General features: G+C 33.4%; 1 protein-coding gene across 3 annotated transcripts in view; it reads right to left on the bottom strand.

Moving 5' to 3' along the window:
• Window positions 1–25,147, bottom strand: part of KIF21A (kinesin family member 21A) — a 175,153-nt gene that overhangs the window by 34,347 nt on the left and 115,659 nt on the right. For 2 of the 3 annotated variants that reach the window (XM_061129892.1, XM_061129901.1), the window contains 11 exons: window positions 21,617–21,820; window positions 12,505–12,595; window positions 10,219–10,336; window positions 9,686–9,874; window positions 9,046–9,245; window positions 5,715–5,822; window positions 2,525–2,593; window positions 2,221–2,429; window positions 1,924–2,077; window positions 1,223–1,417; window positions 712–813 (listed from right to left, as the gene is read on the bottom strand). In XM_061129892.1, the coding sequence (XP_060985875.1) occupies window positions 712–813; window positions 1,223–1,417; window positions 1,924–2,077; window positions 2,221–2,429; window positions 2,525–2,593; window positions 5,715–5,822; window positions 9,046–9,245; window positions 9,686–9,874; window positions 10,219–10,336; window positions 12,505–12,595; window positions 21,617–21,820 (1,639 nt within the window). Of the gene's footprint in view, window positions 1–711; window positions 814–1,222; window positions 1,418–1,923; window positions 2,078–2,220; window positions 2,430–2,524; window positions 2,594–5,714; window positions 5,823–9,045; window positions 9,246–9,685; window positions 9,875–10,218; window positions 10,337–12,504; window positions 12,596–16,809; window positions 16,849–21,616; window positions 21,821–25,147 lie in introns of all 3 variants that reach the window. The other variant, XM_061129910.1, reaches the window with a different exon arrangement.

Genomic DNA, 25,147 nt, shown 5'->3' with positions numbered 1-25,147 from the left:
GATCACACAAACAGAATCAACTACATGAAGATCTGTATCAAATGGCAAATGCATATGATGTACGGACTTTGACATTAGATAGACCTTGATTCATCCTAGCTCTTACGCTTGCAAACTCAGTGACCCTGAGCAAGTGCTGGCTAGCTATTAGTATCAGAGGAATCTTCCTGATTCTCAGTTTCCTCATATTCAAAATAATACAAATAATATTTATTTCATGCACATTGTAAGGATTAAGTAAGAGAACAAAACTAAAGGTATAGCACACTCTCAGTGTGGAGAAAAAAGGTGAGTCCAAAATCATTATCATCTTTAACATTTAAGCAGAAATTACCTGAGATGAGGAGAGTGCAACTGTATTTTTTCCTGACTTTTTGAGTTGTAAAGAATCATTATTAACTCAAAATTATAACTGAATTTGTTTGCACACTAAGAGATTTTCCTTTTACCTTTTCCTTTGTTGAAGCAAAAAAGAAATTATTCTTTGTTTACCTGCTCTAATACACAAGCACAATAGATGAGAAGCTAATGGAATTGATGTAAATACTGCTGACTTTTCTTAACTCTAAAGAAAGATAAAAGGAACACGTTTCATTGTAAAAGAATCTTCCTCCTTATTACAAAGGAAAGGGTCATTAGAAAAAGATAGACAAAACTGTAATGAATTAACGGAAGCTTAGGTTTTTCAATAGTAGTGTAGTTAGATCTTACCTTATTGATGCCCATTGACAGGAAGTGATCTAGAAGGTATCGAGCTTCTGTAAGTGTGCAAGCATTAATTACTGCAGTGACATCCAATGTTTCTCCTTCTTCCTGCATCAAACCAGCATATGATGTATCATTACCTTGAGCTGAATGTATTTAACAGAAGACAAACCCTACTGCTTCATGCGTTTATTTGATATTATTGGATTAGCTAATGAAAAGCATAAAAAAATCCCTACTCTAAGAAACATATGGTCTAGTTTAAAACATAAGACATTTGAGCAGTTAAGAATTCAAGATGGATTAACAAATGATATATATGTTTTATCAATGAAAAATAACATCACACAATCAGCAGAGAAATCTAGAAAGCAGGCAGGAAGGGTATACATGCAAAACCTAAGAATTATATTAAATCATAGATTAAAAAATCCCTTCATATAAAAATTCAAAGTGCTTTTAATGACAAAAAAATACAAAAATACTTCTCATTGAACATTTTTTCTTAGTTACAAACCTTTGCTTCTTCCATCTGCATGATATTGGCTTGACAATCAGAAATACTGTCATTGATATAATCTATATTAGCAGTTAATGACTCCATCTCCTCATTGATGTTAATCACATTTTTATCTCCTTCTCCATTCTCCTTGACTATCTTTTCCCTTCTCTTTGAAAGTTTCTCTCGTCTTTTTGTGAGTTCTTCCCGTTGCTATTGAGAAAACAGAGTAGACTTTAAGAAATTATGTTCATCTTGGACCTTGAGAACTTTATGCCAAATAAAATAAGTGAATTACAGAAGGGGTAAATACTGCAGGATCCCACTTCTGAGAAGCATCTAAATAGTCAAACTCATAGAAGCAGTAAATAGAATGGTGGTTACCAGGACTGGGAGGAAGAGGAAATGGGGAGTTGCTGTTCAGTGGATATAAAGTTTAAATTATATAAGATGAGTAAGTTATAGAATTCTTTACAATACTGTGCTTATAGTTGACAATACTGTGCTATACATTTTAAAATGTATTAAGAGGGTAGATCTCATGGCATCTGTTCTTACTACAATTAAAAAAAAAATGATGTTCATCTATTCATACACAACGCAATCACCACCCCCCAAAAAAACACAGCTTGGCAAGTATTCAATTTACTCAGCAAACAAATGTAGAAAACAAAAATTAACAGCTAAGAGAGAGCAAATCTACTTTCTACTTTTCACACCTTGAGCAGCCTATTCATATCAGCCTCCATATTGGAAATAGTCATTTTCTGCATGATGATGTCTGTGACCCTGCGTTCAAGGAGCTGCCACTTCATGCGAGCTGTTTTAGAAGTAAACACTCGGCCAGTCAATCCTTTCCTTTGGTATTTTTTTCTATAATCATATAAAAACATACAAACATAGTTACTTATGTGCTTGTTTGATTATATGATGCCAAATGATGAGCTGTTTTTCATTTAAGTCCAACATCCAGTGATGTAAAGATTACATCAGTAGGAACAGAAGAACATGCTTACCTGGTTCCATTTGCTGTGGGTGTTGGTAAGGCCTGGACTCTTGCCACAGGAATTCTCATTTTTTGCTGGGCTCCAGCTCTTAATGCATCTGTTTCTACAGCACTGGAAACTGTGTCCTGAACAGGAGTATCAGATGAGCTCAACTTCCGAGTGACTTTCCCAGCCACTTTATCTGACATGGGCCTTACTTGCCGGCGAAGAGCTGTAACCTGAAATAGCAATGGAGACTGACTCATTCTCTCAGTCTATAGAAATACATCACTTATTTCAAAGCCAGAATGTTTCCTCCAAATGGTCAACTTGCCTCTTCCGTTTTGCGACGAAGAACCACTTCTTGGTTTCTTTTTTGGGCTTCCAGAAGTCTAAGTTGATGCTATAAAATAACATTGAATAAGTTAAAATAGTAAACTGAAAGCTAAAATACTTCTTACTTCTTCATTATCATTGTCCCATTTCACTGGGAACTGTAAGCATTCTCAGCAGCATCTGAGCTAATCACCTTGCATTCATTACTATGGACTTCACAGGTGGCACTAGAGTTAAAGAACCCACCTTCCAAGGCAGGAGACATAAAGAGACACAAGTTCTATCCTTGGGTCAGGAAGATGCCTTGGAAGAGGGCATGGCAACCCACTCCAGTATTCTTGCCTGGAGAATCCCATGGACAGAAGAGCCTGGTGGGCTGCAGTCCTTGGGATCACAAAGAGTAGGACACGACTGAGCGACTAAACACAACACAGCAGCAATGAAGGGCTTACTATATGCAAGTATCCTCCTAAATGCTTCACAAATATCTCATTTTTTTTTTTTGGCTGCTGGCTGAGGCATGAACAGGAAGAAACAGCTTAGAATATTTTCAATAGAGGCAACTTACAAGGTATACAATTATAAACTCTGATTTAAATATAGAGAGGACATATATTAATTGTATTAGCACTTTATAATAACTTTGGAAATACTATGTTGGTCAATAAAATTAACTGGCTACCAATTTGTTTCTAGGTAGTCTATATGATACAGAAAATTATTGATTACTTTAAGCCATTTTATAGGGATATAATATAGGAAATAATTTTGGACTAAAAATAAAACTTGTTCTGGTTCTGTCATTTATTTAACTCTGTGATCATGGGCAAAGCTTTGGAGTTGGACTTGATCACAAACATCTCTTTTAGGACTTTAACTCTGTGATGTAACAAATAACTCTCTATGTTGTGCATCCCAAATTCAAACAGATGATTCATCTCAAGTCTATACATATTCTTATCAGATAGGAATTCATTGAGAAAAGACTCTGTCTTATCACTGCCACATCTTACCTATACAGTAATAGACATGGAAGAAAAGCTAAGAAATCTTTTTAAATTAATGAACTATCTAAAATTAACGTATAGTTTCAAGCTTGTTACTAAATTTAATTTCAAGCTTGTTACTAAATTTAATTTCTTCATATTAAAAATCAAATCTCAAGCTCATTCATAATTTTTGTATGATGTACACATATTTGGTTCTCTAAGAGTTCAAATTGAGTATTACAAGAAACACTTTAGACAGGAGTTGAATATGCACAAAAAGCAACAAATTAAGGGGAGGAAAAAGTCTGAAATAGTAGCTTTTTATGTGATTAGCCAGAAGAGAGACATCATATGTGTGGATAAAATTCAAAAGTTCAGTCCTGGGAATTAATTGTTCAATATTGATCTCTCTATACATCATATGCTGTTGTTGTTTAATCGTTGTGTCTAACTTAGTAATACAGAAGTAGTTAGCATACACTGTAAGGAAATCATGCCTGTCATCCAAAAATTTCATTAAAAATGAAATAAATAGCCTAAAAGTCAAAACAACCAAAATGCCCACCAATTGAAGAATGGATTAGCAAAATGTGCTCTGTACATATAGTCATTTAAAAAAAAAATGTACTAGTGATATATGCTATAACATGGATAAACCTTCAAAATATCATACTAAATGAAAGGAGCCAGACACAAAAGGCTACATATGATATGATTCCACATATACAAAATGTCTAGAATAGGCAAATACATAGGCAGGAAGTAGATTAGTTGCTGTCAAGAGTAAGGGAAAGAGAGAAATGGGAGTAATTGCTAATTGGTCTGGGGTTTCTTTTCGGAGTAATGAAAATGTTACGGAGTGGTGATTGTTGTACAAATTTGTGAACATACTAAATACTTGAATTGTATAATTTAAAACTGAATTTTATGGCATATGAGTTTTATTAATTTTTTAAGAAACAGGAAAAAAAGAACAGACCATATGCTAGAGTGTGCTTCTACCTGATTTCAATAACAGTATACTAACATAAACAAGATCTAAAATCACCAGGTATTAAAAATGATAAAATAGACTGATTATTAAAATACATTAATATCTTGGGAAAATTAATGAATACATATAGTTATAAATATCATAGTCATCTGACTAACACATCTATTTTTCTATCTCATTAGTCATTTTCCAACTCCCTAATTTCATCTTTAGCTCACAAAACAAATTTCTATTTTCTAAAATATCCTGTATATTCATGTTTTATTCAGGGAGAATTTAGAAAAAGTTGGGTGAGAAAAATGGAACAAAGGCTGGAACCTGGAACAAAGGCTGGAACCTAATTGATACTGTGGTAAAGAAGGTGATGGCTCTTTATTTAAAAAAAATAGTCATAAATAACTATATTGTCAAAAATTTGGAAAGAAAAAAATCCAATCAACTATAACCTATAATCTTAATACAATGACATTTAGCATGTTGATATGCATTTTTAAAATTTTTCTGTATTGTAAATAAGCATGCATATATAAAATGTTACTTTACAGTTAATGTTAAATCATAATCATTTTTCATTTTACTATGCAGTTTCCAAATCCTAATTTTTAACAGATGAATAAATACACATTAAATGGAATGAATTATAATTTATTTAACTGTTACCCCTACCGCCACACATCTTAGTTGGTTTTACATTTTTCATTACTACAAATAACCTAAAGTGAAGATTTTAATATACTGTAATATAATTTTTCTTAGTTTAAATTATTTGCTTAGTCTGAGTTCATGGAAACATAATTCTTGGGTCAAAGAATACAAAAATTTGTATAGCCCCTAGTAAAGTCTCTTCTAGTGAAGTCTGGTTATTAGTTAAGCAACATTCATAAGAATCTGTCTCTGGAACCACCTTAAAAATCACTATTTTACTGCAACTACTTCCTTGGTCTCCCTAGAAATAACAACTTATTATATGCCATTTTCTTCCATCTGATCATCTAGGAAATAAGTCTCCAATAAAACTTACAGTAATATTATACTGTTTTTCATAAACTTTTATATTGAATTACTATAATCTACATACTATAATAAATGCCATATATAAAAATGCTTTATTGTCCCTCTTTTTAATAAAGTTATCAAAAAATATCTTCCATTTATTGAACAATATTATTGACATACAGTATTTTTACATAACTGAGTCTACTCACATCTCTTTTACGTTGATCCTTTTTCAGTTGAGCAATCTCTCTGTTTCTTCTAGATTCCGTCAATCGGGCTTTTTCTTGTTCTTCTTTCATTTGTTTCATCAAGCGAACCTAAAATATCAGGTAAATATATCTACTGTGATTATCCTTTTACAATATTCATTAAATAAATCATATGCATGGAAGTATACTCTTAGGATTCTGAATACTGAGCAAGAAAAAAAGTGGAAATTTGCAACATGTTAAATGGTCAGTTCTTATATTTGTAAGATTAATGTACTATATTTTGAATACACTTCTAACATATTAATCCAGAGAACCAATGAAGTTGCTCAGTCGTGTCCGACTCTTTGGGATCCCATGGACTGTAGCCTACTAGGTTCCCCCATCCACGGAATTTATCAGGCAAGAGTACTGGAGTAGGTTGCCATTTCCTTCTCCATGGGATCTTCCTGACCCAGGGATCGAACCCAGGTCTCTCACACTGCAGGCAGACACTTTATCATCTGAGCTACCAGGGAAGCCATTTTTAACATATTAATACTTCTATAAAATTACTTACTGTTCTAAGCTTTTTATATTCAATGTCCAGGTGTTTTATTACTGGAATAATTTTTTGGTATTTAACTTATTATCAGTAGCTGTGTGACCTTGAACTAGTTACTTACCCACTGCAGGCTTTGGTTTTCTAATGTATAAACTGGGGGTAATATTTCTATGGGATTGGCTTCCGTTGAAAATTCAATGAGTTTATACCAACACTGTGCCTATACAGTGCCTGGCACATAGTAAGCACTTAAGTTATTTTAGCTATTTTTGCTGGCATCAGCAACTATACAACATAATAACCTAACTACTTTTTCAATCATTTCCACACTTCCTATTTTAAGGAAACTATATTGATTTTCATGGCAAAATGTTAAGAATAATCTAATAGAGGAAAACAATAGAATGGGAAAGACTAGAGATTTCTTCAAGAAAATTAGAGATACCAACGAACATTTCATGCAAAGATGGGCTCAATAAAGGACAGAAATGGTAGGGACCTAACAGAAGCAGAAGAGATTAAGAGGTGGCAAGAATACACAGAAAACTGTACAAAAAAGATCTTCATGACCCAGATAATCATGATGGTGTGATCACTCACCTAGAGCCAGACATCCTGGAATGTGAAGTCAAGGGGGCCTTAGGAAGCATCACTACAAACAAAGCTAGTGGAGGTGATGGAATTCCAGTTGAGCTATTTCAAATCCTGAAAGATGATGCTGTGAAAGTGCTGCACTCAATATGCCAGCAAATATGGAAAACTCAGCAGTGGCCACAGGACTGGAAAATGTCAGTTTTCATTCCAATACCAAAGAAAGGCAACGCCAAAGAATGCTCAAACTACTGCATAATTGCACTCATCTCACACGCCAGTAAAGTAATGCTCAAAATTCTCCAAGTCAGGCATCAGCAATACGTAAACCGTGAACTTCCAGATGTTCACGCTGGTTTTAGAAAAGGCAGAGGAACCAGAGATCAAATTGCCAACATCCGCTGGATCATCGAAAAAGCAAGAGAGTTCCAGAAAAACATCTACTCTGCTTTATTGACTATGCCAAAGCCTTTGACTGTGTGGATCACAATAAACTCTGGAAAATTCTGAAAGAGATGGGAATACCAGACCACTTAACCTGCCTCCTGAGAAATCTGTATGCAGGTCAGGAAGCAACAGTTAGAACTGGACATGGAACAACAGACTGGTTCCAAATAGGAAAAGGAGTACATCAAGGCTGTATATTGTCACCCTGCTTATTTAACTCATATGCAGAGTACATCATGAGAAACGCTGGGCTGGAGGAAGCACAAGCTGGAATCAGGATTGCCAGGAGAAATATCAATAATCTCAGATATGCAGATGACACCACCCTTATGGCAGAAAGTGAAGAAGAACTAAAGAGCCTCTTGATAGTGAAAGAGGAGAGTGAAAAAGTTGGCTTAAAGCTCAACATTCAGAAAACTAAGATCATGGCATCTGGTCCCATCACTTCATGGCAGATAGATGGGGAAACAGTGGAAACAGTGGCTGACTTTATTTTTCTGGGCTCCAAAATCACCACAGATGGTGATTGCAGCCATGAAATTAAAAGATGTTTACTCCTTGGAAGAAAAGTTCTGACAAACCTAGATAACACATTACAGAGCAGAGACATTACTTTGCCAGCAAAGGTCCATCTAGTCAAGGCTACGGTTTTTCTAGTGGTCATGTACGGATATAAGAGTTGGACTATATCTATGGCTGATTCATATCAATGTATGACAAAACCCACTGAAAAAATTAAAAAAAATTTAAAAAAAAGAGTTGGACTATAAAGAAAGCTGAGTGCTGAAAAATTAATGCTTTTGAACTGTGGTTTGGAGAAGACTCTTGAGAATCCCTTGGACTGCAAGGAGCTCCAACCAGTCCATCCTAAAGGAGATCAGTCCTGGGTGTTCATTGGAAGGTCTTATGTTGAAGCTGAAACTCCAATACTTTGGCCACATGATGTGAAGAGCTGACTCATTGGAAAAGACCCTGATGCTGGGAAAGACTGAGGGCAGGAGGAGAAGGGGATGACAGAGGATGAGATGGTTGGATGGCATCACCGACTCATGGCATCACCATCACGGACATGGGTTTGAGTAGACTCCGGGAGTTGGTGATGGACAGGGAGGCCTGGCGTGCTGCGATTCATGGGGTCGCAAAGAGTAGGACATGACTGAGTGACTGAACTGAACTGAACTGATATTGATTTTCATGGCAAAATGTTAAGAATAATCTATTCTAAAATAAAAACAATAACAGATAAGAATTTACATACTCTTTTAGGTCAAGGGAAGAAAACTTGCAGTTTTTTATGCATGGAACGATAACCACTAAATTCAAGATAGTTGTTACCTCTAAGGGAAAGGAGACCATGATCAGGAAGGGATATATAGGAGGTTTTGTACATATCTATAATATTTAATACCTTAAACTAAATACTGAATATATTGTTCATTGTTATTATCTCTGCATTTTTCATGTTTGAAATATTTTCACTTTTGCTAATCTGTGTAAGAGTTTTAAGAAAATAAAGATAAATATCCATTAAAGTCAGAGAAGTCCTACTGACCACATGGTTTTCAGTCATTTCAAAGAAAGATTCTGATAATGGATGACTGTAGGAATCAACTACTAACTGCCAAAAGGAAGTGCATCATTTCTAGGTCACAGAAAGAATACAGAACACAGAAAGAACCACAGTAATTTTTTTGGTCCCAAATGACACAAGTATTACCATCAAACATTAATTGAAAATATAATCAATACCTTAGTCTTCTTCATTTCCATCACATCCTGCTGTAATTTCTTCAATTGTTTTTCATATTGGGACTGATTTTTAAGCAACCTTGCATGCTCTTTCTGAGCTGCCTGAAGTCTCTGAAGTTCTTTATTCATGGCTTGTAGTTTCTTTTCATATTCAGACCTAACTTTTTTTGCCTTTTCTTCTGAGTAAGATTCCACTGAGCCTAAATGACCAAACAATATTTGTATTTGTTTTTGTGAGATACAGATATTTATTTTACAGATATATTATTCATGACCTTAGAGAAGAACTACCTCCCAAATACAAGCCTCAGGAGGCCAAGGTGTCTTTTAATTACTCTCTCTTTTAATATTGATTCTTATATAACAGCTATTGAATGCTTATCTTTCTAATTTAAAAAAAGTTCCCAGCATAAATCAAGGCATTAAAACAATTAGCCACAACTTTGGGGGGAAAAAAAATTAGCCTAGACAGATATCGGCACGAAAAAACCAAAATGAATAGTAATATTTAACATAATAAGATAAATTACCATTTAATGTGACTTCTAATAAAATTTTTTTTCCTAGAAAGGAAGAAAAGATAAAAATCCAATGTGATAGTTTAATCTGAACTTTAATTTGAATTAAATATAATTCTTACCTAAGTTTTGAAGCACTTGGTCTCTTTCAAGCTGTGTGTCCCGAATTTTATGTTGTAGCATCATTAGCTTCTCTTCATACTGTTTTTTCAGCGTCTGCAGTCTTTTCTGGCTATTTTCTAGTTCATCAATCAGCTTTTGCTTGATTGCAATTTCACAAGTAATGTTTGCTAAGTCTGCTTGATAATTGGCTAGTATAAAGGAAAAAAATAAAAATACTGGATAGGCTATAATCAAAGCATGAAAATCATCTCTACATTCAAGTATTCACTTGGCAGCTGTAAGGAAAATATCCTGAATATACCAAAAACTAAAAAACTGGCAACAAGATAAAGAGTGTTCATATTGGTCAAGGACAAGAAATACCACTGGTTCCAAATAAAAGTGGAAGTCACATAATGACTAGCTACAATAAGAGATAAACATGAGTCTTGGAGGGCATACAAGGATGAGATGGAGAGTGCTAAGAGTTTTCTGTTATGTTTTAAACAATTTCCCAAAATAAATTTTTGTCCTTGCACCAAAGGACAAATACCTTTTTCATCTGATTCAGAATCTGATTCATCAGAGCTTTCACCCCCTTCAATGTCATCTTCTTCCTCCTCCTCTTCCTCTTCCTCATCTTCATGATCACTCACTTCTTGACTTTCTTCCTAAAATGTGATGTGTGTCCATTAATAGCACAATATTGGCAAAGTAAACTGATTACCTCATTAAGAGAGACTACACAACAGAATTAGAAGAGAAAAAATTTACAATTTGTATGGAAACACAAGATCTCGAATACCCAAAGTAACCTTGAGAAAGAATAGAGCTGGAACAATCAGGCTTCCTGACTATAGAGCTACAGTCATCAAAACAGTATGGTGCTGGCATAGAAACAGACATGTAGATCAATGGAACAGGATCGGAAGTTCAGAATAAACCCACACCTACAGCCACTTAATCTGTGACAAAGGAGACAAGAATATACAGTGGGGAAAAGACAGTTTTTTCAATAAATGGTGCTGGGCAAACTGGACTGCTGCATGTAAAAGAATGAAATTAGAACCCTCACTGTCACTATACACAAATATAAATTCAAAATGGATTAAAACCTAAATGCAAGGCCAGATACTATAAAACACTTGGAGGAAAATATAGGCAAAACAACCCTTGACATAAATCACAACAAGATCTTTTTCAATCAACTGCCTAGACTAATGAAAACAGAAACAAAAATAAACAAATGAAACCTAACTAAACTTAAAAACTTTTGCACAACAAAGGAAACCATAAACAAAAAGACAGCCCTCAGAATGGGAGAAAATATTTGTAAATGAAGCAATTGACAAGGGATTAATCTCTAAAATATACAAAGAGCTCATGAAGCTAAATATTAATATCAAAAAAACAAACAATCCAATCAAAAATGGATGGAAGACCTAAATAGAAATTTCACCAAAGATGACATACAGAAGGTCAACAAACACATGAAAAGATGCTCAACATCACTAATTATCAGAGAAATGCAAAATCTCACACTGATCGGAGTGACCATCTTGAAAAAAATCTACAAACAATAATGCTGGAGAAGGTGTGGAGGAAAGGGAACTCTCTTATTCTGTTGGTGGGAATGTAAATTGGTACAGGCACTATGGAGAGCAGTACGGAGGTTCCTTAAAAAACTAACAGTAGAGTTATCATATGACCCACCAATCCCACTCCTAAGGATATATCTGGAGAAAACCATAATTCAAAAAGATTCATGCTCCCTGTTCATTGTAACGCTTTATCTAATAGCCATGACATGGAAACAATCTAAATGTCCACTGACAGAGGAATGGATAAAAAAATGTGGTACATATATACAATGGAATATTACTCAGTCATAGAAAAGAACAAAATAGTACCATTTGCAGAGATATGGGTGGATCTAGAGATTGTCATATGGAGTGAAGTAAGTCAGAAAGAAAAAATGTAGTATATTAATACATCTATATGGAATTTAGAAAAATGATACAGATGAATTTATTTGTAAAGCAGAAATAGAATCACAGATGAAGAGAACAAATGTATGGTTACCAAGGAGGTGAGGAGAGGTGGGATTGATTTGGAAGATAAGGATAGACATATATATACTACTATGTATGAAACAGATAACTAATGAGAACCTACTGTATACCAAATGGAAGTCTACTCAATGATCTATGGCAACCTAAATAGGAAAGATATCTAAAAAAGAGGGGATATATGGATACATGTAACTAACTCACTCTGCTGTACAGAAGAAATTAACAACATTGTAAAGCAACCACATTTCAGTAAAAGAATAAAATAAAGAAAAAACAAAAAAATCAAAATCAGAATTTTTCTTTTTCCCTCATTTTGGAGTGTGCCTAGCAGTATGATTTAATTTTGCCCCGTCTCTATTATGATACTTCACATATTAAAATCTGCAATAAAGTCTCCCTGAATAAATACAAAAAAGAGAAACTGTGTGATTATAAAGTATAAGTGCATAAAAATTTCACTTCCTGTTAAAATAAATCAATACACAATTTTAAGGTTATTTTATAATAACCTTGTCTTAAATCAAAGAGTACTTTATCTCTTAGTACTCTATTATCCCATAGAAAATGTTTTCAAAATGCACAAGACTATAATTTGCTAATATTTCATAGCTCACATTTCTGAAGAAAAGAAGTCCTCAAGGAAACAGTTTAAAATGGATGCATGATAATGGATTCTCTTTTCTACATATAAGTTAGCACAGTTATCAGCAACCAAGAATAACCTAATCCAGGGACTCAAAATTCCAGGTTCATTCTTTCATACTTACAACTTCTAATTCAATGTTTTCTCTTTCTGAAATATTCTTTTCTTCTTTCTTCTCTTGGTCAGTTTCTGTATTATCCTCTTTACCAGCCACACTTCAAAAAAAAGAAACAAAAATGTATAGTATTAAAGAGGAAAATTATTTACTTTTCTCCTTGCAGATTTTTAAAAACCATCAATTATTTCTGAAAACAAATGAGAAGAGTTCATCATTTAACAAAGAGCAAAGATATCATGTCTGATGCTTCAGAGGAAAATAGAAACTGCCATTCAACTCATAGTGTAGTGAATTTATATAATTGGAGAAAATCTTATTTTCTAGAAACACTGAGGATAGATTATACCCTGGAGCATGACACCTGATAAGACAGCTAAGAACTACTCACAGTAACATTCCATAAGCTAGAATGCAGGCAAACTAATTTCAATGGAAATTAAAAATAGTTTTGTTTTCTCATCTAAATATATAAACATCTTCTCATCTTAATACAAAGATACAGAAACTTCATTTTTATTGATGTCCTAATACATTTAAGGATAAATCTGCCCACGGTAGGTTTGTCTCCCCTGAGTGCATCTGTCATTGTCTTCAGATTTCCCCTGGTAATAGCACCAGCTCTTTTCTCCTAGGTCATCCCTGTAGCACAGGGCTATTTTTCATAATGTTCTCACAGAAATGGATCTCCACACATCAAAACTGTCTGAAGTTCAACCTGACCGCTGATTGAATAGGAAATTCCAGAATCTGTCACAAGATTCACCAACCAAACAAAAGTCTCCTTTTCGGGATTCAGTACAACAGCTCTAACTGCATACTGATGCCAAATAATGTTATAGCTAAACTACTTCAGCCCTAGTGTCCATGAGAAAAAGAAGACTCCACAGCAAGAAAAAATTTTAGTTAAATCACTCTGACCCTTCTTGGTTTAGCAACCATGATCAATTATGCACAGAAGTTATACTTCTGTTCGTCAGACTCATATATTTTTATCAAGCTAAATAATATTAAGAAAATGAATTTCAAATGAATCTACATGTGAACATTTTCTTCTTGAGCTTTAGTAAACTTTTAAAATCATTAAGAATAAAAAGAATACTTGAATAAAGCAATATTCTTGAAATAAAATTTCCTTAGAAATAGTTAAAAAATTTTATCAGAATATCTTTATAACAGCTATCATTTCTTTCAGATATTCTGCTACATTAAATAACTGCTCTAATACATGGACTTATTTTTAGCTTCTAGGCTAAAAAATTAATCTTCTGTAGGCCCTGCTATTATTATCAATCTCTAATGCTTAACTCTAGGTCCCAATTCTCAGAGACATTTTTGAACTCAGAACAAGATGAATATAAATACTTTTCCTTTGAAAATTCTTAATTTTTAAAATTTTCATAATTCTTAATTTATGTTTATTTAGGTAGTTATTTCTTTAATTTCTATCTCCTACTAGACTGTTTAAGTCTCATGAGAGTAGGGATCATATCTGTTTGGCTCAGCATTACATACCCAGTACCTGTGGTATGTGCATAATAAATACACACAAAGGATTTATTAAACATATTCATCCCTATGACTGTGCATAAGCATCTCTGCTTGGCACCTCTGCCTGAGTCTCACATACTAATTATGTTGGAGTAAAATTGTACAAATTGAAAGATGCATACAGAGGCGTGAAAGACAGCACATCTCTAGAGTGAGTAGAAACTACTAACAAGAATATCAATTAACTGGAGAGGAATCAAACAAGCTACAACAAGGTTCCATGAGTTTGTTAAATCACTTGTTAGAGAAAAATGCTGAACATACTTGAATGCCTATCATACATCACTTAGGATGTTGATTTTCCATCATGGTGCATTTCAAGATGGAAATACAGAAAGAAATTCCCCTTCATCCAGTCATCTGACTCAAAGGCCAGCGCCATGTACTCAAGCAGGGCTATACCTGAGATAGACCTAAGGCTTAGAGCTAGGAAAAGAGCATGTGTATGGAGATATTTCTTACGCCCTCTTCTATGCAGTTTTCCTTCCTCACCTGCAACTGTTGCAACATACAATTTTTGTTATTATCAGTTCCTTCATTACTTCAGGTTCCAGCACAAATTTCCTTTTATCCAGGTTTATAGCCATACTACCACCTTGTTCCATATACTTGGCCTAACACACCCTCCCACTTCCTCCAAGTCACCAGAGTCCAGCTCAACAAATGTTACTTCCACTTACATATGAAATTAATTCATACATTATAAGCTGTTTGTGCCAATTCTGATGCAGAAAAATCAGCAGTAAGTTTATGTTATTAATTTATCCTATATTACTGAAAGCTTCAGCTTTTAAAGTACAATTTGATACTTAATGATTATTATACAGCAAATAGTCAAGCTTTCCTCAATAAACTGGGGAAATTTTATATCTAAAATAACTGTCTAAGCAGCAATGAAAAATATGTAAGTTTGTACTTTACACAGAATCAGAACCTTTGAGCTGGAAGACTGGTGATCAAATGACTTAAAACCTTTGACATCTTGACAACCAATGTCAACATCTCTGTTGACAACAAAAAAAAAGAAACTTTGTCCTGGGAAAGTTAATCAACTCAAGGGGACTTAAAACCAGGTGTCATGACTCCAAGGCCAGTATTCTAGAACATTGCCTCAAAGTTCGGTTGACAGAGAGAGAAGCATCAGCTCATCCAGGAGCTTGTAAGATATGTAGAATCTCAGGCTCCACCTCAGTTCTACTGAGTCAGAATCTTCATTTTATCAAACTCCCCAGGTTATCTACATGCACATTCATGTCTAAGAAGCCTTGTCCTAAAACACCAAATAATTCTGCTTTTGTTATCCATTAGGGATCATATAAATATTAGAAGCAAATCATGTTCATTAAGTACATTTAAAGGCCTTAACTACTTGAAGGTGGGAAAATGTTTCTATTACACTACTTTAACTACACATTTTATTTTGACCTTTCAAAACGGAAAATTTTTCACATTTTATTGCCCTAAGTTAATCCCAGTGATAAACATAATATCCTAAACATAAATCAATTAGGTGAGTCCTAAAATGACTTATAGATAGAATTATATTCTAGTTATAGAATATACTAATAAGTTCTAGAATAAATTATAGAAACTTTAGAAAACAAGCTTCCCTTGTGGCCCAGCTAGTAAAGATTCTGCCTGCAATGCAGGAGATCTGGGTTTGATCCCTGGGTTGGGAAGATCCCCTGGAGAAGGGAAAGGCTAGCCACTCCTGTATTCTTGCCTGGAGAATTCCATGGACTGTATGGCCCATGGGATCACAAAGAGTTGGACACAACTGAGCGAGTTTCACAGAATATAATATGTAGAATATAATTGTGGAATGTAGATTATTAAATAACTTAAAGAATATATAATTTTAAGGTTTCAGCTATTTAAATTAAGAGATTAGTTTAATTGTTCCAAAATAAAAGTTCTCAAAAGGCTTGTTTTAAGCAAGAAAATTTATAAAGTGGTGCATCTAAAATATTTAATATTATTTTGAAATCAGTTTATGTTAACCATTTTGATGATATAATTAGGAGATGTTTAGTAAAATCAACAGAGAGAATTTCTGATAAGTAAAATAGTACTTGACACATGGTTAAATAATCATAGTACTAAATGAGTAAACTGCAAATTTTTATTATATTGAGAGTTCAGAAGTGTGCTTCTAAATTTTGCTCAAATATCAAATGGAAAAAAAAGGAAAAGATCCTGCTTTTGATTTCACTTTAGATACATTTAAATAGCAAAACTTGTTTTTCTTATTCAACCTTAAATATGTCTTATAAATCTTGTCTGTAGCAAGGCCACAGTTTCCTTTTGCCGTGTTGCCATTTTAATGTTGTTTTTCTAACAAAGATACATAAAATAAGGAAGTGAAGAGAAAGAGTCCACCCATAACTTAGCATGTGCTGCAACAAAATGTTAGTTCCCACCAAATTAATAATTCTGTCTATTCACAAGTTTCCAAGAGATATATTCTAAAAGTTTAATGGTGGGGTTCTTGGGTCATTTTTAGCCATCAAAATTATAATAGTCTATACTAAACTCACATGAAATTGCCTGAATTTTAATTCATATAACTGGCGTGGGTTTTTTCTCAAAATGTAGTTTTTATATTTTCAGTGTTTTTGTTAATTTTATAAAATCATCATTATTTTTAGGAACACCAAGTTAATATAGTCTGAAATAATCTATAATTGTACAACACATATCTTTGTGAATGGCAACTAAGTATTTAAATGACATTTTAATAAAAAACCTGGGAAATATTCCAACCTTCTTTCTTCTCGACTGCTTTCCTCAAGTTTCTGTAGCCTTCAAAATCACGAGGCACAGTATTGGAAGGCCAAGCCAATGAAGGACAAACCAGACAGTAAAAAGCGAAAGTGATAAGAAGGTAAAAATGATACATGAGCTTGAAGACTTTAAAATAAATTTTAAAAGATATCATCAAAGGACAATACACAGTAAAAAGGCAATACATTTTGTATAAATAAAAAGTAAGTAGAAAAACAAGCAGCATTATATCTAAGAAGAGTATATAGACTAGCAGTTGAAATTACTCAGCAATAAAATGTACATTCTCAATGTATGAAGCTGATAAATAGTATGAGTATTTGGATGCCATTGCTTTTCTTAACCTGAAATGGATCAAAGTTCTCAGCTTCCAAAAAAAAAAAAAAAAGCTCACTTTCAATGATATCATCTTCTTTTTAAACCTTTACAAAAGACTTTTCTATGGCATCATTTAAAGAGCTTCAAAAAGTAATGCCTTTATACCATATTTTGAAAATACCATTAATACTATATACTAGGATACTAATTTTTAAACTTGTTTTATATTTTAATATACTACACATGAACATCACTAAAAATTCTATTTCAGAATTATATATGAAATGGTATTATGGTCAAATGAATATGATTATGATATCAGTGGAAAATTATAATTTTATTAACTGAAATTAATATCACTGTACTAATTACTAGACTATCAAAAGGTTATATCTAAGGCAAAGGCAGCAATAAAATAGGAAATGTAGTACTTTTCATTAGTAAAATTATTTTTTAACCAGAAAACTATGAGAAAAACTATAAATATTTATTTAAAAGTGTGAAGCTTAAAGAATATTCAATACACAGAATTGGGAATCTTTACTCAATGGAATGTACTGAATACCCATTCTCTCTCATATAGGCAAAAAGATAGAGATAGATGTGCTAGGCTCTGATTAAGCATATAGCAATCTTTACATAGTATATTTCTGCCTGCAATTCCAAAAATACTTTTCAGAATCATCAATATTTTTAAATAAATAGGTGGAGTCTTAGTAATGCATCATTTCATCAAGGCATTTCTCATTTTAATTTTATAATGTGATTTTAATTCACAGGTCTGTGATTGTTTTCACAATCAACTTATAAACTGCTATTGCAAGAAGAGACTAGCAATCTTTCTGAGAAAAAAAAAATTGCAGAGTGATATTCATCAGGGTTCAAAATGTCCAGTATAATGGCTGAAAAAGGGAAAGAAAAGCCATTGCTCTCTAGAGTTTCTAGAGTTTCAACCTGACACCACTAAATACAAACATAATGCAGTCTGATGAATGAGTGAATTTTTTATTGATATAATGCAAACCATTTAAAGCTAGATATCCAAAATATGGGGATTACTGTGTGAAAGGCAAATTTTATTTATCCATACACACAAAAAAAAGCAAAAAAAAAAAATCTAATTTAGGCTTATACTGATCATAATGAGCTATAATGGCTCAAAGAATATGGTTCCCTAGCATACAGCCCTAATTTTCTATTTTCAGCATGAAGAAATTTTGTTTACCTTACACAGGAGAGCTATATTAAAACACATGGATGATGTGAGCTAATAAACAGGTAAACTTTAGATGCCTTCCCAGTTGCTTCTTTAAAAAAAAAAAAACACTGCAATCAATAGTTTCAAAAAACAGTAGAGGGGCAGAGACATAAACTAATAATCTGATAATTCTCCATAATTTAAAGGAGTATGGTCTTTATTTCATTTAGTTCCATTATTATGTTTCTTGCAAAGTTAAATGGGGTGGGGGGCCTGTGACAAATCTTGCTAACCATTCTAACATTTGTATAACTAAAAAATAAAAACAGGCAATGTTGTCAATTCAAGTATTCTTCCTTACCTGCTTACTATCTACACTTGGATTATTTTACAGTTCAACAGAAAATAAGCACAGAAAGGCAGAAACGCCAACCTTTAAACCACACACATTAACAATTGGTTGTAGTTTAGATAAAAACTTGGATGCAGAAGAGGGTGAAACATTCACATAAAATATGATTTGGGGCATACTCCTTGAAAACAAACATAGCTTCTGACTTAAAAATGATATAGTCACCATTCTTCCAACCAACACTTACAGCGTCAGAGGCCCTGTAGTAACTACAACCAAATGCTAACAACACAAAACAAAGGAAATTACAAGACATGGAGCTTCTAAAACATTTGCAGATTCAGTGGGAGAAATGAAAGCAGCTATGAGAACTGGGACAGCTGAGCAAAACTGAACCCAAAGGCCAAACTCCAGATAGGTTTTGGAAACTCTCAGCCAAAAAGAGGTGTGATAAAAAAAAAAAAAAAACTGCCCTACACCATTTAATTTTTTTTCCTCATGAGATTGCTGCCCACATTTTCAATAGTTGGATTAATGCTTTCTCTTTCAAAATTACGAACCTCCCTAGAGGAATCTTATTAGTTAGAAGTCATTTCAACTGGCATGAGTTCCTTTAGTCAGATGGCTTTGTTTCCAGCTTTGAATTTAAGGAGAGGAGAGAAGTAGATGATTTTGAAATTGGGAGTGCTTTGGGCTAGGGAAGAATTACATGAGAACTGACCTCATAAGGGAGGAATGAATCAAGGCACCATTGGGACACAGGAGGTCAGTAAGCAGGAATAAGAGAGACTGGCTAAGGCAGAAATTCATTTTTTCCCTCTGCTACTTTCCTTTTCCTATTCCCTTTTGAATTGCTCGTATTATACTATAAAATAAATAAATATCGTTTTATGTGTATGAGTTAGGAAATCTGGACATTATACATTTGTAACAATTTCTAGAGAAAAATTAGTTCCATGCTGCAAACAATTTTAAATGGAACTCACTGTATATGCAAAGTTGAGGTAGCACCAAATCTTGCAATGCTCTATTTGATAAATAAATATGCAGCATGTAAGACAACTCAATCAGAATCAATACATCTCAACAGGACCTACTGCCTCCAAAGAGTTCCTACAGAGACTAATCACTAACTTCAGTAAAGCTGCTATCATTCTAAACATTTCTGGACCTCTTTGTTTATTATTTTTGTTTCAACCGTAACAAAAGACCTGTTAGCTAGAATGAGAGCTTACTAACATTTTTAAAATAAGAATTTATATTACATATGCATACAGCTAAAAGTTATTGGTCATAAATGAAATGTTTTATCAAACTGACTAAAATAGTAATATTTATCAATCAAAAAGCTTACAACTTTGCATTGTTACAAAAATAACCTGCATCAGAGGTATTAATTTATGGTACCTATGATCACAATAAAAATGTCAAAAGAGCCTAGGTTTCTAATGGGATCCCTATTAATTATTATTCATACCCAGCAGGTGACTATGGTAACATCTCTAAATTTACCTCAAAAGGAAAGAGCAGAATCAACTCATGACCTTGAGAAATATATCCTTGCTTACTATTCGTGAACCCAAACTACCTACACCTTTAAAATCAAGTCATACCATTTCACATTTTGACCAACTACACAACTGAATTTTACAAATAAATGATAAGTTATATGCAAAGGTCTCATTTTCATTTCCACAGTATGTTGAGTCACACCAGTTTTGATAATTCTGTGAACACTATTACAGTTTTAAGTGCCCTACATAAACACTAATCATTATATATTTCTAATGCTGCCATAATCAACCACTCATGAGCAATACCTATTAAGACATTAGGATCTCAAGGATGCAATTGCAATTACAATGCTCCTAAGACCATGGATGTGCAATTCCTGGTTTTAATTATTCTAATAATCCCTTCTTAACTCAAAGATACACAGCAGAATTAATTCTGAGAGTTTGAACCTTTAACAACTTTAATCAACAGATTATTCAAGGAAGATATGCCTGGTTGCCAAAATAAATGTCTAAATAAACAGAGCAAAGTAGCACTAGATTAAATGTCAATAATAATTCTACAAAGTGCGCTTCCATAACAAGCTATTTAACAAATAAGACATCCTATTCCCCGTTGGAATATCTAGCCAAAAATGCTTGAAATTAATTTGACCAACATGTTTAAAATATATTCTATGTAAGTAATTGACTGCACCATAGAATCAATATGTAAACATGTACACAATTTATGAGGTCTTAACCACTCACACATTATAAGTGGTTATATTTTAATTTTCCTCTTCTTCTTTGCATCCAGTTGATTTCAGAGGGAGATACTACCAGGATGCAAGGGAAAGGAAGCTTAGAACAGTGGTGAAAAGCTGAGTAACTCCTTGTTGGGAGAGTCAGAAAGTCTGAAATAACATAAATATCTCTGACATAACCAAATTAGAGGTCCTGCTGAAAATACTTAAGAGACCAAATGACATTAAATGACAGCCTGATGAATTAATTTAGCCTTTAGTTGAACTAATCTAGACAGGAAGCAGAATATATCATAGAGACTATTTAACTGCATTAGAAAATGGAAAAAATGAAAATACTGAGTAATGATAGAATCAGCTTTGCAGAAAAGATGAATGGAATGCAAAGGCAGCTATTTGAAGAAATAATAAAATAATTTCTAATAGTAATTTTACCTTGCCATAGTCTAAATAAAATTCATTAATGTATTATTGTAATTAAATTAATTTTTTACATATAAGGAAGAGATAAATCTTTAAAAGTATATACTTATAATCTATGTTAAATGACATTTCATTTTTTAATATGAGGTTATATATACTCATTGCAACTGCAAATTAAAATATCATAAAAGTGAGAATAATAGAGATTCATATAAAAGTGATTTTATAACACTACCTTTTTTTCTTCTTCTTTTCTTTTCTTTTCAGCTTCTCTAAATCTTTCTTAGCTAGGTCTATAATCTCAATGGTCTCTTTATCTGAGGATATTATAGTAGGGGAGAAAGCTGATGATCCGCTGAAATATGGTGATCTTGATGTGGCTCTTGTCAAGTTTTTTCGAAGATTCTCATTCACTGCTTCACTTTCTAATAATTTTGCCCTAGTGAATAAACATACATTTCAGTTGTAAACATTTTATTACTGTGGTACATAATACATAACATAAAATTTACCTCTCTGTCACTTAAGTGTACATTTCTACCACACAAAGTACATCCATACTGTTGTACAACCACTTCTACCATCTACCTTCAGAACTTTTCCATCTTCTCCAACTGAAACTCTGTACCCATCTTATAAAATACACTATAACTTCTCATTCCCCTCTCCTCCCAGTCCCCAGAAACTACTATTCTACCTTTTATCTTTGCAAACTGGACAACTCTAGGAATAAATGGAGAACACATTAAATGAGTTGTTTTGCAAGCTAAAACATTTCCCAAAACGTATTTCAACACTGCTACAAAGTACAGTTTTTTTTAACAAATGTGTTCACAAACATTAGTGTTTGAGATATTTTTTAAATTTTCCTGATTAAATAATTATAAATTTGAAGTAACATTCTGTGCTCAAAAGGGCCAGTGATAATTAGACTACTTGCATTCTGGCCAATAGACACTCGTTATTCTGGCTTTGTAAACTCATCATTTAAACTTAAAATGTACAAGCAGCATGCTTCCCTTCCTTCCATTCCTTATTCATCATGCTATAATAACATTTCCAAAGAGTTAGTCAAACATACCCCTAACTGGCTGAAAGATATCTGGTTCCTGAATATGGTAAGGGAAAAGACAAAATCACCAAGGAAACCTGAGTCTGATAATTGAAAACATTCTTTTGTTTGTTCAAGTGATCCTCACAATGACAGAAGAATAATGCATGTGCTGTTAGTAACACACAAAAACACTGAATGATGAGATCCTAAAACAGCCTTGATTCTTGAGATTACAAGGGATTCAGAGACTCCTCTAGGCCAGTTCCTTAAGTCCATTTTAATTTAAATCATCATGAACACGATTAACTACCTCAATATAATACATTTCCCAGGTCAATTTGGCACAAGGGTGACTGGCATGCTAAGTCGCTTCGGTCATGTCCAACTCTGTGCGACCCTATGGACTGTAGCCCATCAGGCTCCTCTGTCCAGGGGATTCTTCAGGCAAGAATATTGGAGTGGGTGCCATGCCCTTCTCCAAGGGATCTTTCCAATCTGGCGACAGAACCCACATCTCTTATGTCTCCTGCATTGCCAGGCAGGTTCTTTACCACTAGCATCACCTGGGAAGGCCAAGAGTGATTGAGGCAGAGCTATAAGGAGAAAATGCTACCCACTAGTACTACTTTTCACTTTTATGCACTGGAGAAGGAAATGGCAACCCACTCCAGTATTCTTGCCTGGAGAATCCCAGGGATGGGGTCGCACAGAGTCGGACACGACTGAAGTGACTTAGCAGTAGCAGCAGTACTACCTATTACTACTAGCATACACTCATCTCTGTTTCAAAACTATATGACTATGTACTTTTGCATAAGTTCAAATGTTTCAGAGGAAGATGCTAGATTATTTGCAGCTACTGAGCTCTAGAAGACACAGTCAGCTTTGTGTTTTTTCACTGTCTACCAAAATTATTCCTGACACCGCTGAAATCAGCTAGAGACAGAATATACACAAATCAGTAAATATATTTTATGTGTCCTATACATTCTTTAATGAAATTGTTTTACTTTATATCCAGTGTTGCAACAGCTACAATGTTTTAAAAATGTTAAATAGCTTAAAATTTAAATGTTTAAAATTGTTAAATGTACATACTTCTAAGTTAAATGATTTCAAAGTCAGTTTAAAGAAAATTCTGAATATAATGCTGTTATCTTTTAATAAGAATAGTATTAATATTATTAATAATAAGCTTATTATCATTAGCTTAATGATAAAAACTCAAAGGCAAAATTTACACTTTTTCATATTTTCAATATCTAGCTAGAGCCTGAGTACAAAATAATGAATGCTAAGAATGATTTAAAATACAAATTAAGTATCAATAATGGCCTGCTTTTAATTGGCTCATTTATATAATAATCAGATAATCTATTTATTAGTACCAGATTTTAACAGTTTGCATTTGGGAAGGGCATATTTTTAATGCTTCAGTCCTGGTGCTAATAAAGGCTAAAACCCTTAAGGCTCACCTCCAACTCCACTAACCCCACACCACACTCTTGCTTTTTGTGAGGGCTATAGAGATAGCATCTCTCTCTTTGCAATTTCTTCTCTTTCCACTCACCCACTCACACATTTGTTATTGTCTGCATTTCATTAAATTGGAGACCAATCAGTGAGGCATAAGGAGACGTACACAGGAAAACTGATGGTTCCATCTCAGCTTTTTCACTCACTGAACCCTAAAAGATGATGCTGTTAAAGCTTCCACTTTTTCTTCCATAAAAGAGATGAAAATATATACTTCTCTAGCATAGTTATGAGGATGATACACAATGAATTTAAAATTTATCTAGGAATATTTTAACAAATAGTAACTATTATTGAAAAGTTGAAAAAATATAATTATCTAATTGCAGGTGTTTAGTTAAATAAATTACAACCATGAGATAGTACTCATGGAGTCCTGCAAAACTCATGTTAGAAAAAATATTTAATAGCACTTTAAAATGCTCCTAACATCTTATTATATTTCAAAGAATAAATAGCAAAGCAATATATACAATGTGATAAAAATTTTACAAAAGTATGCACTGAAAAAAAATATTCTTTTGTGATATACAAAAATGTTAACATCATTTCTTAGAATGATGACTCTGGATGATTTTAACTTTTTTAATACTTTCCTATATTTTCAGAAATTTCTACAAAAAACTTTAAACCTCAGAAAACTAGGATTAATTAGTGACTATTATCATTTCACAAGAAATAATGTGATGTATAAGTTTACTAAAAGGTAACCAGTTACTATTTTGTAATTAAAATGATAAAACTTAAAATATAAACATTCCTATGTGGGGTAATACATTGACATAATTTGCATTAAGCAGCTGTGAATGAATGCCTTCCTAAGAGAAATTATTGATTAAAATATGGATTAGAGTAGAATTTGGTAGATAAAAACACAATGTGAGAACTTATAACTAGATAATAATAACATGTTAGACCTTTATAGCATTTTTCAATTTAAGATTTTATACATCCTGTCCTTTATCGGAGCCCCATAATAATTCTTTCCTCTTCATAAATCACAGTTTTTTCATGGCAAAGGGGCTTGTGTAACTCAATGAAGCAATGAGCCATGTTGTGCAGGGCCACCCAAGAGGCACGGTTCATAGTTCATGGCTCAAAGTGGTCAACTGGAGAAGGGAATGACAAGTGGTGGTTTAGTCACTAAGTCGTGTCTGACTCTTTTGGACCCCATTG

The sequence above is a fragment of the Dama dama genome, chromosome 3 (genome assembly GCF_033118175.1).
Source record: "Dama dama isolate Ldn47 chromosome 3, ASM3311817v1, whole genome shotgun sequence".
NCBI lineage: Eukaryota > Metazoa > Chordata > Mammalia > Artiodactyla > Cervidae > Dama > Dama dama.
Note: the sequence above shows the minus strand (reverse complement) of the source record. Positions and strands in the feature narration are given on the sequence as shown.